The 17,015-nt window shown below is 38.2% G+C and overlaps 1 protein-coding gene across 1 annotated transcript; it reads right to left on the bottom strand.

Moving 5' to 3' along the window:
• Nucleotides 1-810: 810 nt before the first annotated feature.
• Nucleotides 811-15,244, bottom strand: ACADM (acyl-CoA dehydrogenase medium chain). Its single transcript, XM_005532772.3, has 12 exons — nt 15,096-15,244; nt 11,714-11,813; nt 10,806-10,903; nt 10,617-10,686; nt 8,599-8,699; nt 8,432-8,512; nt 7,440-7,570; nt 6,289-6,397; nt 5,302-5,442; nt 5,129-5,224; nt 4,185-4,433; nt 811-1,112 (listed from the first exon to the last, which is right to left on the bottom strand). Exons 1-12 carry the CDS (start codon nt 15,117-15,119, stop codon nt 1,041-1,043), a joined length of 1,272 nt encoding a protein of 423 aa, XP_005532829.2. The 5' UTR covers nt 15,120-15,244; the 3' UTR covers nt 811-1,040.
• Nucleotides 15,245-17,015: the final 1,771 nt, after the last annotated feature.

The raw sequence follows: 17,015 nt of genomic DNA, 5'->3' as shown, positions 1-17,015 counted from the left end.
GGGGAAGCTGTATGAGGAGTGGCAGAGGTCGCTTGGTCTGTTCAGCCTGAAGGAGTTGGAGGGGACACTCATCACAGTCTACAACTTCCTTGTGAGGGGAAGAGGGGTAGACACTGATCTCATCTCCCTGGTGCTCAGTGACAGAAGCTGAAGGAATGGCTGGAGCTGAGTTGGGAAGGCTCTTCCCCCAGAGGGTGGTCAGGCACTGAACAGGTCCCCCAGGGCACTGGTCACGGCCCCAAGACTGCCAGAGCTCAAGCAGCATTTGGACCGTGCTCTCAGGCACAGGGTGGGATTTTTATGCAGGGCTGGGTGTTGGACTTGATGGTCCTTGTGGGTCCTTCCCATCTCGGTGTACTTTGTGATTCTGTATTTAAATATATGGATTTTAAATAAAAAACATATTGTAAGTCATTCTTAAGGAAAAGCTACACATTTTCACTTGAAGCGATTCATCCTCATTTAATATGTACATGCTTCAGAGTGTAAAGGCCAGAGTCTCTCAAGCTGATACTGATACTTCTGGATAGTACATAAATCCTCAGCACAAACACGGTTCGTTCACTACTCATTAAGATATGCTGGTTAAGTTTACCACAACTGCTATTGCAGTTACACACAACTCTGCTATTGCAGAGAATAGCAATGCAGGCCTTCCAGCTGCCTAAATGGAATGTCTTTTCAGCTGCTTGGGGCAAGAGCATAAAGAAACTGAAATACGGCTACTAGCGTGCTTCATAATTTGTATTTTGGGTTAGTTGTCCAGTGTAAGTGATACGATAAGCAAAATGAATACAAACCAAACACAACTTCTCTTAAAAATATTTTATTAAAATGCAGCATTGACTGTCAAAAATTACATTCTGATTATCTTATTTTATAGTGAGAACAGAATTGGTGATTGATAATGAACCAAATAAAAGTATTTTGAAGGAATTATTTTCTTCATCCCTTTTTAATTCTATTGAGAAACACACTAAAATCTTTTTCCATAAGAACACAGACCACTACAGCCACGCAGGAGGCACTTTATACGTATTTTAAGCCTTAAATTTGCCAACGTGTTCACGAGCTATGATCATCCTTTGAATCTGGGCAGTTCCCTCATAAATCTGAAAAGAAGAAATGCAATGATGTTACTGGGTGATTTTTAGAAAGGTTTTAACAGATACATATTTGTAAACCTCCACGGCACTAATCCAGTGTGGATTAGGATGTGCAGGAAGACAGAAAAAACAGAGAAAATCCCAGTGTGACAGAGTAATTACAGTGGGCTAAATGGAATGTAACTCATACAAGATGCTGAGAAAATCTTGTTCTCTCAGGTGCTCTTACCTAAAGTCAGAGGGGCTCTCGTGCAGATAGGCAGATAGACAACATTCCTCTTATTTGAGGAAGAAAATACATTATTTAGCTTTTTCAAAGTAGGATATGAAATCATGGGTAGAAGGGAAGAGATAACTTGTCCTCAAGTGTTTTCTTTGACTAGCCTTTCAAGGTCCTACCACATGTTGTCTCGGATCCATTTGTTTCCATTGCTTCTTGTTAACAAGTACTCTCTCCCATACAATATTGCTTGTGATTTTCTCTATTCTTGCATTTTCTTCTAGTAACAGCCTGCATCACCCCTCTGTTCTGTTTGTTTGCTGGCAGCAAAGTCAAAAATAGACAAAAAAGCACCTATGAAGTTCTAATGCCAAAGGAGGATGTATGCTCCACAGGCATACTGCAATGGAATGCAAGGGCTGAGGCAACACAGTTTACCGGTCTTAATGTTTCTGCTCCCAGTTCTGCCATAACTTGATTTGGCAAATTGCTGAAAATCATGCAAATTCAGTTATAGGAATAAACTTTCCAGAAACCTTAAAAAGCATTTTAAAAATAAGAATGCTATAACCTGCGTTCACATTAGTGTTCTGGTCCAGAACAAGCTGTTGATTCTCAGGGTGAATTCTCTGCTGCCCATGTTGATCCAGTCCACAAAGCAGATTGTGTTTTGTGAATACTAGGTGCCTTCCGAAACCAACTGAAATGGAAGCTCTGCTTTCTTTCTATACTAAACATTCACCAATCCCTAGGAAAGCCGTAATGGTCCAAGCCTGCAAGGCTTTCTGTGAACTCTATGAGCCTGCTCAAACTGCTTTGAGTGTAGCTGGTCTTGGCAGCTGTTCCTGCAATTTACAAAACAGCTCCTATTGCACTAAATTTCCAATTGCCAACAGCCATGGAATTCAAATGTAAAGACATCACAACTCACAATCTTCTTAAGTAATTACAGGAAAGGTTTTGGTTTATAAGCTGATGGAAACAGTTTCAAGATTCCTTGACAAATAAAGAAAGGAAGTTTTCCAAATTTAAGAGTTTCCAAACCTAAGACTTTCTACCAAAGTAGCTGAGATTTGTAGCTAGACAAAACTAGGGCACAGTAAGGGCATGTTAAAATGCTATCAGTAAACACAATAAAAGGATCATGTAATAACAAAAAAGAGCAAACATATGAAAAACAAGTTGAAAAAAATCAAGTTTTTCTGCATGCAACGTATGGCCAGAAATATACACCATCTGGAACTGAGCAGTAATACAGCAAAACACAGTGAAGTGCAAGATATAATCAAAAGACATGGACAAAATAATTGCAAGACAAAACCCTTTCCTGACTTCTTTAGGGGACGAAATGGAACTATTAGTGTTAGATGTCAATGAAGATTGCTGGTTTCGCTGAGTGCAATGAAAATATTCTTGGTGAATGAAGAGCTGCAGCATAGTATATGCCAATATACTAATTATAACATGACATGGAAGAATTTCTTGACACTAACCCTGCAGTAAAAGACCTGGGGATTACAGTGAACTATGGGCTAAACATGAGTACAAAAAGGTCTTGTTGTTAAAAAAAAAAAAAGTATAATCCCTCTAGGTTATGTCACGCTTCTGTTGATACAACACATGTAATCATTTTAGATGTCATGGTGTCAGCTGGGATAGGGTTAATATTTTTTCCAGTAGCTGGTCTAGTGCTGTGTTTTGTGAGAATAGTGCTGGCAACACGTTCATGTTTCAGTTCTTGCTCTGTAGTGCTTACTCCAAATTCAGGACTTCAGTTTCCTGAATGATCTGCCAGTGAGGAGGTGCACAAAAAGCAGGGAGCATGGCCAGGAGTGCTGACCAGGAATGGCCAATGGGGTATTTCATGCCATAGAGAGTCATGCCCAGTATATGAACTTAGGGGCAGTTGACCAGGAGGGTGCCAATTGCTGTGGGTGGATTGCGTGGGCACTGGTCATCAGGCGGTGAACAATTTTATTGCGCATCGCTTATTCTTCTTGGGTTCTATTCCTATCCGTGGCTCCCTTTTATAATTACAGTTTATTTTATTTCTGTTATTAAACTGTTCTTATTCTCAATCCATGAGATTTACCTTTTATTCAAATTCTCTCCACCACCCCTCTGGAGCAGGGAGGACAAGGGAGTGAGCAGCTGTGTGGCAACTTAGTTGCCAGCTGGGGTTAGACTACAACACCTTGATACACAATAGTGGTGGTACCTCAGCCACAGCATTCTACACAGCTTATAATGCCAAAGTTTCAAACAGAAATTTTAACGGGAAAGAAAAACAAAAATCCTAACCGAACAAAAACCACCTGTTCCCTCAGAAGTCACTGGGGTAAGGAACTGCTTTAGTGTTCAGGCTAAGAAGACAGCTAAACTGCAAGAAGACATCAATCCATACAGATAGATAGATACAGATAGATAGTCAGAAGATTTGCATCTTGGAAGGTTTTTGAGAGCTGTATGATACGTAAACCACCTCTACTTATAAAATGCCAAAGCAAGCGTTGGTATTTTGATCAGGATTATTTTCCTTAGAGTTGAAAAACATCAAAATTGAGAAGCCAAGAATTGCAGCGAGTTACCACATTGGAGGAAAAAAACCCCAAAACCACACAACATAGTTTATTTCTCTTAGCGGTTTCAGTTTTCATCAAATGCAATGACTTTTGTATGGAAGTAATTCCCTGATCTGAAGTAATTTCCTGATTTGAATTACTCTTTCATTAAATGGAAGGATTACTGCTTTCATTCTAAAATTATGTTTTTAGTATGTGTTCATCGTGCTTTGAAGCAAGTAACCATTAGTTTATTCTATATAAAATCTATGCATTATCACATTCTCTTTTACTTACCTGGTAGATTTTAGCATCCCTCATTAGTTTTTCTACAGGATATTCAGTATTAAATCCATTTCCTCCAAAAATCTGTACTGCATCTGCAGCTACTTGGTTTGCAATGTCACCAGCAAATGCCTTCGCAATGGAAGCGTAGTAGGTATTCCTGCGACCGGCATCAACTTCCCATGCAGCTCTCTGGTAAGCCATCCTAGCGAGTTCAACTTTCATTGCCATTTCAGCAAGCAAGAATGACACTGCTTGATGCTATGATGAAATAAACTAAGTTAATATTGCCTGCTTAAAATTCTATGACATCCGAGAAAGATATAATCTCCTTAATACAGGGACTTTTTTAAAAAACTCAGTGAGTTGTACAAGAGAAGTTCTACAGAATATGCGTCATGCTGTCATATATGTATGTTGAAGTATACTTTTAAGCTTTCTATTTCCAAATCCATTTAGTCACAGGGATTAAATACTGATTAAAGAACAGTTGAAATTCTTCTTTCCTATTTATGAGATTGGTATTTACTTTCCTGTTTATTCATATTTTTTCAAAACTAGTAAGCAGAATGATGGGCAATGTATTCTATTGGTGTTAATGCTGTATGTCTTGTTTCACATACCTCAGGTGTTTTCTTCTTTCCTGAAAATCCCTCTTTATTAGCACTGGAGGACTTAAGTATGCCCTGCTGGTATGTAAGTTCTGAGCTTCTGGGCAGAGTTTTCCTTCTGCTTTTACTCCTATCATTGATAAATTACCAAAAATTCTTGAAGTTACCACATAGCTAAGTTTACTTATGGTGCAACCTATATGCTTGGAAACCACTAAATGGCAGAGTTCTAATATAAAAATTAAGGAAATATAAATATTAAGGAATAACCTTGAAAAATCAGTAGCCGTACATCTGGTGTGAAAACGTAAGGTTTTATTATATTCTGTCTGCCCTCATACTTACTTCTACAATTGGTTTCCCAAAGGTTTTTCTCTCCAAAGCGTATCTAGTAGCTTCATCAAGGGCTCTTTTTGCTAATCCAACAGCACCGGCTGCTACCTAAATTGAATACAGGCCAGAATAAAAAATCAGAAATTCCTGCTATATTTCATAACCAAGTTTTTTCTGATACTTACGGGTGGTCTGGTCTTATCAAAAGCTCCCATTGCGATTTTAAAGCCAGCTCCTTCAGCTATCAATACATTTTCTTTTGGGACTCTCACGTCTTCAAAGACAATGCCTCTTGTATCTGAGCAGCGTTGACCCATATTCATTTCCTGAAGTGGGAAGTTTAGAGATGTGCTACTAAATTGGATCATTAAAAGGTACAATATGTTTTTATTCTTTAAATATGTGACTCAAAGCATATAGTTTTTCTTCCCCAAAACACTTAATCTAAAAATTACCATATACAAGGCAAATACTAGTTTTGTACTCGCATACCAGCGTGCCCTTAACTTGTCTAAGCTGGGCAGTTTACTTTTTCCTTATATGTAGCTAGTTCTGTCACTGTAGTCAGTCTTCTTGTCTTCTTCTAGTTTAACTATCTTTGAGATGCAAGTGGAAAAAGAAAAGAATCTAATATGCAGGAAGTACAGGTATACTACAAGTGAATAAATAAATGAGCTTTTCCAGTTTTCAGATTTCTTGCCTAACATTCAACAGTCAGTTTTACCTAGTTAAAAATAGTACTTTTTTGTATAGAGAGAACTAGCATCAGTATCTCTAAGGCCTCTTCTTTGACCAGCACTAGCTAAAATTAAAACTGTGTGTATTTACGGTCAAAATTGTCCAACTTGCTTCTTATTCTTTCAAGGCATACTACGTCTCATTTATTGGCACCTGCCAATACAGTAGTTCTCAAAGACTCTCTTGCAGCCATTCAAAGTAGTCATCCTACTGCAGACCATTCTGAGTAATTCCTTTTCTGGAATAATAGCTTTAAAATTATGTTTTATGAATAGTTCCTCTATGTTGTGAAAACGAAAAGATGGTTGTACATAAGCATCTGAAACTGTTCAGTTGTGTAACAGTCTTTTTCTTTAGTGGTATACTTGTTTTATTATTAGTTTAGAAATGAACAATAATTCCTGGCTTGTTGAACAAGAAATAACAGTCTTCACCTTTCTTCCAATTTGGATCCCCGGGCTATCTGCTTCCACAATGAATCCAGTAAAGGCTTTGCTTGCCGGAGTTTTTGGATCTGGACTGGTACGTGCTAGCAAAAAATACCTAGTGTAAAACAAAGTAGATGGATACAGTTTATCCTCACAATTAATAAGATATATTTCTATAGCGCTTTAAACATTTTTATGTGCATTTCTACCATATAAGAGATACTGTCTCTGAGTTAACAACCTTTCTTTCTTGCTCATCCTGAAAATAAAAGGAGAGGGAGCAAGAGAGTAGAAGTTTCAAAGATTCAAGGTTTCATAAAATTTAATAAAATTATTCAGATCAACATGCAAAGATTCCCTACCTTTTCCATGTATTCTAAGTCTTTAGGATATTAACGCCTTCCCAAATAGTACAAAAGAAACCTATTCATAGCATTTACATAAAAATTAATGCTTAGGACATACATTCTCGGATGTAAAAGTTTGAAATCACCTGATTTCAAAGATCTTCATTTTATTTTTCTAAATATAAGTTGTAAATAAGTATCTTAGAAATTACACAGCTTTTATGGTACTCAGTAATCTGATAGACTGTCTTTGGTGGGTATGCCTTCAACAAGAAAATAACTAGAAAATTCAGTTTTTGGGTAGGTGTATAAAGTTTTTTCCTGGAATTCAGGGAAATTTCTGTGTTGTGAATCAGCGTGATGTAAGACATGATTTAAGAGGTTTATATGGTAATAGCATGCTCCAGACAACAGAGTCATATCTGCAATCTTTGACAGATAGAAAATGTCTTCTTTTCAGAAATTAAGTAAGTAACACTACAACCTAACAGCGTTTCTAGCTTCACTAGGAGTAAAAGGTGTTTCTAGTAGAATAACATTTCATTTTGATAGCCGCAAGAGGCCATTCTTGGGTATGGAGCCATGATGTCACCACTCATTTTGCTTTTTAGGCTTTGCATAGCACTCAGGACTGCATTTGTATATGCTATCCTGATAAACTGGGCAGAAATTAAAATGTAATCCGCTGAAATGCAGAGAACATTCATATCTATATCTGAAGGATAGGTCTTTAAAGAATTTAACTGAGATCGGAGGGGTGGGGTAAAGCCACTACATAACAGCATAGAACTATGACACCAGTTAACATACCAGTTTGCTTTCCCCCCATTTGTGATCCACATCTTCTGACCATTAATAACATATTCATCTCCTTTCTTCTCAGCTTTTGTTTTTATACCAGCCACATCAGAGCCTGCTCCAGGCTCTGTTACACAGTAAGCCTAAAAGAAATTAAGATGCGACATCTTGGGGAGTAAAAGTTCTGTCTTTAGTCAGCTACAAATTAATGCAGATTAAGTGCATCAAACTAGCTGACAAAGGTTTAAGTGAACTGCATTGTAAAATCCAAACACCAAATAAACAAAACCCCTCCAATAAAACCCCAAAACAACCCAACACCCACCCCCCTCCCTCCTGCAGACAGCTGGCTGAAATTACAATTTTCTTCATAAATCTGTAATAATACATAAAATTAGCTTTTAATCAAACAGAAACATTCTGTAACCCTTCAGTTATTACTTCCTCAGGCTTCAAAAATTATGATGTCAAAGCTGAGGATCTTTAAAGTCTGAAAATAAGAGCACTGAGCAGCATTTTATGTTTACTGAGTCCTTCAATTAAGGAGGCTTAGTTGTAGATTTACATACATTGCACACAAATCTCTACTTCTTTCTATGTAACAAGTACTGTTTATGTAATATTTAAGATCACAAATAAGGTTTCATTCCCATCCAAGCTAAGGGTCTCCTTACATAAACCTTGTATTTTTCTTAAACGTGTACAACCCTTCTTGAAAGGGAAATAAAAACTATTAATTTTTGGTAAGTGACTTAGGATGGAGATAATTTTCCAAGTAATATCTTCTATTTACTTACTGGATTTATCTCTTTAGGTATTTGCCAACGCTCAGTAAATGTCACTGTTTACATACAAATCAAAAAGGGCTAAGTTGTGAGTACACGTAAGTGTTCAGGGGGAAAAAAAATCACAAAAAAAAAAAAAGAGGAAAAAGTAAGAAAAAAAAGGTAGTAATACTATTAATATGGTTTAGAAACGTTCTACAGTGTAGCAGTTATACTTACACACATCATTGGTTCCTCTGTCATTCTTCCTAAGTATTTTTTCTGCTGATGCTCATTTCCTGCAATGATGACTGGCATTTGCTGAAAGAGAATATTTAGACCGCTAATGCAGCTCTTTCAAGTGCAGAGATTGTAGTTTAAGGGATCTAAGGAAAGACAGAACTTACCCCTAGGGAGTTTGCTTCAATGGCAGTTTGAACCCCTGTACATCCGTAAGCTAACTCTTCTGTAATAAGGCACGCTTCAAAACTGCCAAGGCCAAGGCCACCTATGGTTGAAGTATTTATGTTACCCGAGGGGGTTTAAATTATAACATATTAATATTAGTGATTTACACAACATAATTGACACAAATGTATTCTTCCACATACATGTAATTGTGTACTGTATTTGGTTAGGCATTCTCATGCAAGTATTTTAAATAAATATTCATCAGAAGACTAACAGATAAAATTGCATATCATGTATCCAGAGTTACTGTTTGACTAATGTGGGACAACTTGCACAAAGTGGCAAGAATGTACCACTCACATTTTTTTATTACTGTACATTCAAGAATTAAGAGTTCCTAGGAAGCAGAGAAAGGGCTCCTGAGCCAAAAGCATTTGGGAACAAAAAAGTGTCGCTATCAGTAGACAACCAGCGCAATAATCTGTTTCTGACAGAAGCCAACACTATGGCCAAAACTGCATATAAATACAGTAGCAAATACCTCAAAAATATTTTCCTGAGAAATAATTCTCTTTGGTATCTTTGTTACGCCAACCCCTCACAGCCATCTGCTACATTAATTTGTCCAGTCTCTTTTAGAATCTGTGTAAAATTTTAGCACCTATATTCTACAGGGGGCAATAAGTCACAAATTAACTCCACACTGCATGCAGAACCATCTCCTTTCACGTATTTTGAATCTAGCACCTGCTGACATAATTTGATGCCTTCTAGTTATATTGAAAGGGACAGTGAACCATCAATCCCTTTTCACAGTCTCCCATGACACTGACATTTTAGTCATTTCTCCCACAGAATTTACATCTCACACAGAAAAAAACTTCTGTAAACTTTGTCATCCTTTTACAAACCTTCTCCATTTCCCCAATACTCTCTTGAGATGGAAGGATCTGACTATATGAGTTAAAGAGGCAAGTGCAATTTGGATTCAGGAAGCAAGCAGCATAATTATGCCTTCTGCTTGCTTTTTTTTTTTTAAATTCCCTTAAGGATCCCTCTTGACCTTAGATTTTACAGTTTTGACCACTTCTGAGCATTACACCCATGTTCACAGGATCCAAAGAAGTCTCTTCTGAGAGGCATTATCTAGTGCACAGCATACCTTTTCTCTGTGAAGTTCAGATTGCCTTTTTCCCTTCACATGTGCATCACTTTTTCTTTTTGGTATCGCATTGCCATTTTAACTCTCCCTCTGTTTCATGACCTCTTCCTGCAGCTCTCTGAACCAGATCATCTTTTCTATGCCGAATAACTTAGTATTACCAGCAAACTCTATCACTTTGCATTTACACCCTTTTCCAGGTTATTTATAGGCATCCTAAATAGCACAAGACCTAGCAAGGGTGTGCTGCTAATTTTGTCAGTATGAAACCTGATGATTTTTAAGACTTACTTTGGAAGCTCAGGCACTCTCTCTCAACCAGCGATCCCTTGTTCACACATCGATCAGCTATTTCAGAGAACTGCTATGATTTTATGAGGCATGAGTTCCTTTCACTAAAACCCTTCTCTAGCACATCATGTTTATCTGTATCACTCATACATCTTACAAGCCAGGACTCTGCTGTACTGGACTCAATCTAAACTGAGAAACTGTCCCCAGAAGGGATAAACTCCTGGATTGCTCCAGCCTGTAGGAGAGACTAGAACAAAACATGACCTTCTAATGGCCCTGCCTAACCAGCTGACACTGCACCAGGGGAACATTAAGCAGCTGTAATCACAGTAGAAAAATCTGGTCATAAATTACTAAACCATAATCTGTCTAATTTGTCTCCTGATTACACCCACACCTAGTAATACACTTGCATGTGTCAAACTGCCTACTGATTAAATTTACAGTATTCGAGTATGTGACTATTTAGTTGGTACAAAATCCATAACTACACATAGGAATCTCATCTAATGTCTTTTCGTTGTTTCATTTTACAAATTAAAAAGAATGTTTACTTACCACAGCTTTCCGGTATGTGTGAATTCATAAGACCAAGCTCCCAAGCCCGCTTTATAAGTGGAACAGGATACTGAAACAGACATGGAAAAATCACCTTCTGATTCACCACAACCAAAACTTTAAATTTTATGCAGGTTAAGGTAAAAGTCAGTTTTTCCCTACTCTTCCCTTACACTATGGTAGATTTACCTCTCCAGTTTTGTCATATTGTGCAGCAACAGGAATAATTTCCTCCACAGCAAATTTACGAGCAGTAGCTTGAAACTCTTTCTGTTCATCAGTAAGTTCTGTTTTAAAAAAGGAAGAGAAAAAGATCATAAATCCTCTGCTGTCTTTTATTTTTCCAATTATCAGGACTACGATAAAAAAGAAACCAGAGCATCCTTCCAGGACAACCCGAACCACCACTGTTTGGGGCTCTCCAGGAAGCAAAAAAGCTCAGGTTCCTCCTTTTCCTGGGAGAAAACCTCCGTTGTTCTCTGATCAGCCCCTACATGCACTTACTTACATCTGATGAAATTATCCGCAAAATACTGAAAATGAAGTAGAGAGGACTGTGCAAAATAAAATGTGTTACCAAAAGAAACAAGAAGAATGCTATGCTAATTAAATGCATAAAAAGACAGAGGTTGCCCAAAGATCCTGACTCTTCAGTTTCAAACATCTAGCTCTGATCCTCTAAATTTGCTTGTATATATATTGTATATAATATACCAAGATGAAGATGAATTTCTTTTTTTTACATTTCTTGACAACCAAGTTCAACTATGACTACATTTGGGTACTGTAATATTGAAAACAGCAACATGAGGTAAGTATTCAAACCTAACACACTTTGGCAATTAAAAAAGACTTAAGAGGGACATGAGTTAAAAAAAGAAGAAAATCTTAATTAGGATCACAACATACATATCTGCCTTGCCTCAGATGAAGATAAAGTCACTTTGTTTTTCAAACTATTTTTTTTATAGAAATATATTTAGAACAAACACCTTCATTTTAAAATCATGATGAACTACAATATAGGGTATTATTTATTTTTAACTCTGCAGTTTGCCCATTACTGTTACATTTATTTGAAAATCTGTACCACTTACCAAAGCTAAAGCCAGCTCCAGGTTTGCCTACATGTAAGTTTTGCGCAGGTTTACTAGAATAGGACCTCCATCCATGCCCTGTGATGGTTTGAAGCATTTGCTAAAGAAGAAAAGAACATGAGTTGTAAGACCTTTACACCTCAAGCCTCCTAAAGCTACTAACCTATCCACAGCACAACTTTAAATGTAGACTCCCTCTCTAGAAACGGTATCACATCAAGTATAATACAATTACTACAGCGATAAAAGATTTACTGGCTACATTTTTGTGTTTTCCTCCTGTGGCGAGCAGCACTTACATGAACTGACACCTCTACCAGGAATCTCAGGCTTTAACAGGATAAAGGGCAAGTAAAGTGCTGTATGTGCTTTTAAGTATTGTGCAATTGAGTATTTAAAAATTATTAAGCATAATTCAAATTTATCTTCACTGAGACACAGCAATATATATTTCTTGCATTTATACACACACTCATCAAACTTCATTTTCTGGCCCTCTAGTGAAATAATATCCTATTACTCAATGTTTGCCTACGTGCAGATTTAGCAAGGTTTTGAAAACAATCTACTTATTAGCAAATAGATCAGAATATTTTAATAATGTACTAATCTCTGATTATTTCTCTAATCTTTATTTAAAGAAAGTAGCTTTCTTTAAATAAGCTACTGCCACAACATTATTATTATTATTATTATTATTATTATTGTTGTTGTTGTTGTTGTTGTTATTGTTATCCTCCAAATAGGAGAGAACACAGAAGACTATCTGAAATTTATTCTCCTCTTAATAATTATCACGAATTTATTCTTCTTCATTGTAAATACTTTCTCTGCTTTTTTTAGTTCAGAGTCCCAAATACCGTTGCTACAGCTAGTTTCAGAATGTCTTAATACTGTGCAAAAGCAGGTCTGAATTTGTTTTAAGAGCATGGTTCACTCTCTTCAAGAGCTACGAATCTCTGAAATGTTTGGAAATTAGTGAAAAATATGTAATTGGATAATTTTTTAGGATGACTCAAATCAATAGTGCAAAAACAAATTTGCCTGAACACTAAGGAAAGGCTTCTTGATTTTCTTCTGTGAAAATGCAGACTTCTTTTTTTAAATTGTGATCGGAGTAGTCACTTATTTCCTAGCATTAAAAAAAAAATTAATTATTGATAGTAATGAAAACAAGATCACCAAAATTTTACTGGTAAATCTAGAAGGCAAAGACATTTGAGAAAGTTACACAGCTGGGGAGGCAACAAGTATCTTCAAAAAAGTTATGGTAGATAAACTGTGCTCTTAGAAATAATAATATTGTCATAGGTGGTTATAACACAGCACAAGAAGCATGAAGAATACTGCCAGTAATAGGTATGAACACAGTGAGAAAAAGTATTTCCAGAAGATACTGAAAACTTCTATAAAGTGCAAAGGTGAAGAAATGCAGAAGGACCACTGCTAGGCACAGAAGAGAGGGAGTCTACAACATATTTGCACACTGTGCTGGTAATGTCAGTTTATTAATAGTTCAGGATAGCATTTTGCAGTAGGTAATATGTTATTAATTTCAAGTTTTTAGAAACAATAGACGTTGCAAAACAGTATCTTGCTAAGTTTTCTGTTACTGCTACCTCTCATATTAAAAACCAAAACAATACCACAAAAACCTAGAAAGACCTTAATCCTTCAGAATTATTTACACCTTATTTTATGTGGAAAAAAGACAAGATGAGGTTGAGAAAAAGTCAGATGATTGTAATTTATTTTTCTCTTTTTTTACGCAGCAGCCCTTGGTAGACTAATGCATAGTTTTGCCACTAAAAGGTTTTACCTACATTTGGAAAAGTACTGGATTCAAACTGATGCTAAAAGAGATATCCTATATGAAAGAAGCTGTAAAACTTAAACCAGTGAACTTATGCCTGTTGTGGTACAGTATGCAAGGAAACACTGAGGATTACTCTGGAAAAACTCAACGGTACCCCACAAACAAATATGGACAGATGGGAGTCACAGCTGGAAGCTGCATGACCGATCAGGTGACAAAGGATGAGGGTTTGCTACATCTAAGAATTTGGATGACCATCTATCTACTTGTCAACTTTCCTGTTGCTTGACTCTGAGGAACAGTGAGATCCAGTGACAAACTACTGCTAGTGATGTTCAGATGCAACTCCTACTGCATTTCCCTGCACTATTGTATAAACTGTCGCAATTACAACTACGGTCACCCATGTAGCGAGACTAACACTGGAAGAATGTGCTATCAGGAAAAGGGTATGACAACGCTACTCACAAAAGTGATGCAATCTCTTTATTACCTTGATGCCAAAAGAACTATAGAACCTGTTGAAAAAAAACACATCACAGAAAACAGCGGGAGAACAATAAGCTAAGGGTTGCTAATCTTGATTCTCCCTCATGTATCTCAGGGCAAAAATGAAAAGAATTATCAAGAGCAGTTTGTTGCTGGGGTAACATGTCAGGAGGTCGCTGAACTTGAAATAACAATTTCCTTCCTGTGGGCTTCCTTTATCTAAGGCATTACTTTTGATCCATAAGATACCAACTTCAGATGGAGACTTCTTCCCTCACTCTCACAGCAACGCTTAGGACCTGTAGCCAAGCTGCATCAATTTGGGGCAAACTAACACTGCTGCCAGGAGGCTGTGAAGGGCCTTTCAAGTAATTCAGACTCATGAACGTCTCTGGAAGTGGAGAATCCAGAAAAAGGCATGTAGACATTCTAAACGTGTTTTGAAGTTTTTATTTTCTAGTTTGAACCTGTGAGGTTATTGGTGGTTCAATACTTTTTAAAGTTCATACTTTAGAGAACCAACTATTATATTTCACCTATATTTTAAAAAAACTAACATAGGTAGTACAGCTATGTACGCTAAAGGAAACGCGTTGGATAAAATACCCTGAACTCTAACCCCGGTGTTTTGAAGCCGTCTCCTCCGTTAAATGGGAGGTGCCAGACACACTTGGCACGACGCGGCCTTTGCCACCTGAGGAACCCCAGGGCTGTGCAGTAACTCCACTAAAGAACATCAGATGCCAATACCCATTCGAACCGTGAGGATTACGGCCATAAACTCGGGTAATACTGCCAGGCAGGAAAAGCAGCACAGCGGGCGGATCCCAGCCTCGCCGGCCCTCCCCACCGGCGCAGCTCCTACGCCTGCAGCTGTCCCGGCGGTCACGGCGGGCGGAACCCGGGCTCGCCCTGCCTCTTCCGCCCTTCGCCCTCTGCGATCCATCGGCCCTTTCCCGCCACCCGGGCTCCCTCCGCGCCAGCACCGGCAGCGCCTCGGTCCGGTCCGGTCCCTCCCGTCCCGTCCCCTGCCTCTCCCTTGTGTCCTCTGAGCATTCGCCCGCCCGGGCCGCTCACCCGCGTCGCCCTCAGCGCAGCCATTTCGGCGGGAGTGCCCGGCAGCCGCAGCGGCTCGGCGGGGCGGTGCTCGGGCGCTTGGGCGGTGCCACGCGGGCCGCCCACTGAGCCGGGCGGCCGGGGAAGCCCTGAGCTCGACCGTCCCGTCCCGGCTTTCTCTGCTCCTGCGAGAAGAGCGTCGGCCGGGCTGTTATTCCTCCGCCCGCTCGTGCGAGGAGAGCCGCGTCCTGTGACCCGGCCGGCCCGGCCCGTTCGCCCGGACGCGGGCAGTGTCCGTGTCCCGGGCTTGGCTGGTTTGCTGCCTTTTTGCTGAGTGTGCTAGGCTGGCTCAAATCACCTATATCATTCACCTGTTAGCAGAAAAGCCCATGTAAACAGTTTTACTGTCATTTGCACCTCAGAGAATCATAAACTCATGTTTCGGAGGTGTGCCAGAAACTAGAGAGTGGGCCTGACGCACAGGAGTTGTTGCCAACTGTGTTGATAGTTACATAAAATGTTCTCATAAATGCTCTTAATTACGGTTGTATATTAAAGGAAATGCAGTGCTTTAGGTAATTATCTGCGGTGCATAAAATAGACGCTTTTGAATATTATTGTTTCACAGCAGTGTTATTTGGGGGTTTATTCAAACAAGGATTTCAAGGAAAATGGCAGCCATTGATTTTTCTGTGAATTCCTTATTGGGTGTGAAATTTTAACAGAATTGACAAAATAAAGTATTTTTCTGGAAGCTGCATTTTGAATAACATTTTATTTTACATAATAATACAAAATAATACGTAACAAATATTTTTGCCTCATTTTTGCCTTTTTATGTTTGGCTCTTAATTGCTTGTTTTATTTCTGATGGTTGAGAGTATTGATTTTGTAGTTAATACTAAAGAAACAGTTTGATAGAAAATTAGCCATATAAAAGTTATTTCCAGGCATATTTATCAACTGTCTGAAAGGAGATGATTTTAATGTTTTACGGACTTCATACTGTTGTGATTGCAGGTGTTTACCTAAGGGAGGCACGTAGGCAGCTTTGATTCAGTGCATAGGCTGCAGCTTTTTCAATCTAATATCAGTTGAATTTTTTCTCCTATACTTTAAGGGTAATTGAGTAAAAGACAGAAGCATAATTTATAACTCTGTGTTGCGTAAGTATTTTTGAAGATTCTGTATATTCCTGTTTCAAGTACACATACCTTTGGAATGTAAAGCTGTAGTGGGACTTTAAAATACCAGCACTCAAAGTCAGCATTTTGTGTTCCAATTTATGTAGTGTTCTCTTCCGTAGGTCACATTTCAGAATTTAGTGTGAGAATTTCATTACTGAGCAGTCAATTTTCTGTCTAAATATTATTTAACTATATGTGTGGTATGTGTGTATGCAATATCTTTGTATTCCTCAGTTTATTTATCATCGGAAGACTATGTTGTGACGATATATAATGAAACACACTAATCTCATTTGAAAGCTTTAAAGTTTTAATTTTTTTATTTGCGGCATGGATTATACTGTGCATTTTCTAAGATGGCACACATCAAAATTCTAAAGATGCATAGATAGGTTCAGAGTATGTATGAAAAGCCAATGTCATATGTAATATATCCTGTCATATGTAAAAAGCAACTTCAGCTGACTGATCATGATTAAACACCTGTAAGAATGCTATATACTAAGCATAGTTCCTAGCTGCAGGATTCAAATCCTACAGTGGATCAGAAATTAAACATTATTTCTAGATGCCTTTGAGATTAGGATCCATAGGCCTTTAGTAGTGAATAAGCTCTTTTTTGAGGTGAAGAGACAGCTTTCAATGGGGTTGAGGACATCCCTAAGGCAGGGAGATTGAATAAATCAATACATTGAGGGAATTTTGACATCAGGAAGTAATGCGGAACAATGCTGTTTCGTTTATACAGTGAAAT

Source organism: Pseudopodoces humilis, chromosome 10, assembly GCF_049639895.1.
Source record: "Pseudopodoces humilis isolate 2021_Gansu_Grassland_sample_001 chromosome 10, ASM4963989v1, whole genome shotgun sequence".
NCBI lineage: Eukaryota > Metazoa > Chordata > Aves > Passeriformes > Paridae > Pseudopodoces > Pseudopodoces humilis.
The sequence above is the reverse complement of the archived record's forward strand: the minus strand, read 5'-3'. Positions and strand labels throughout refer to the sequence as shown.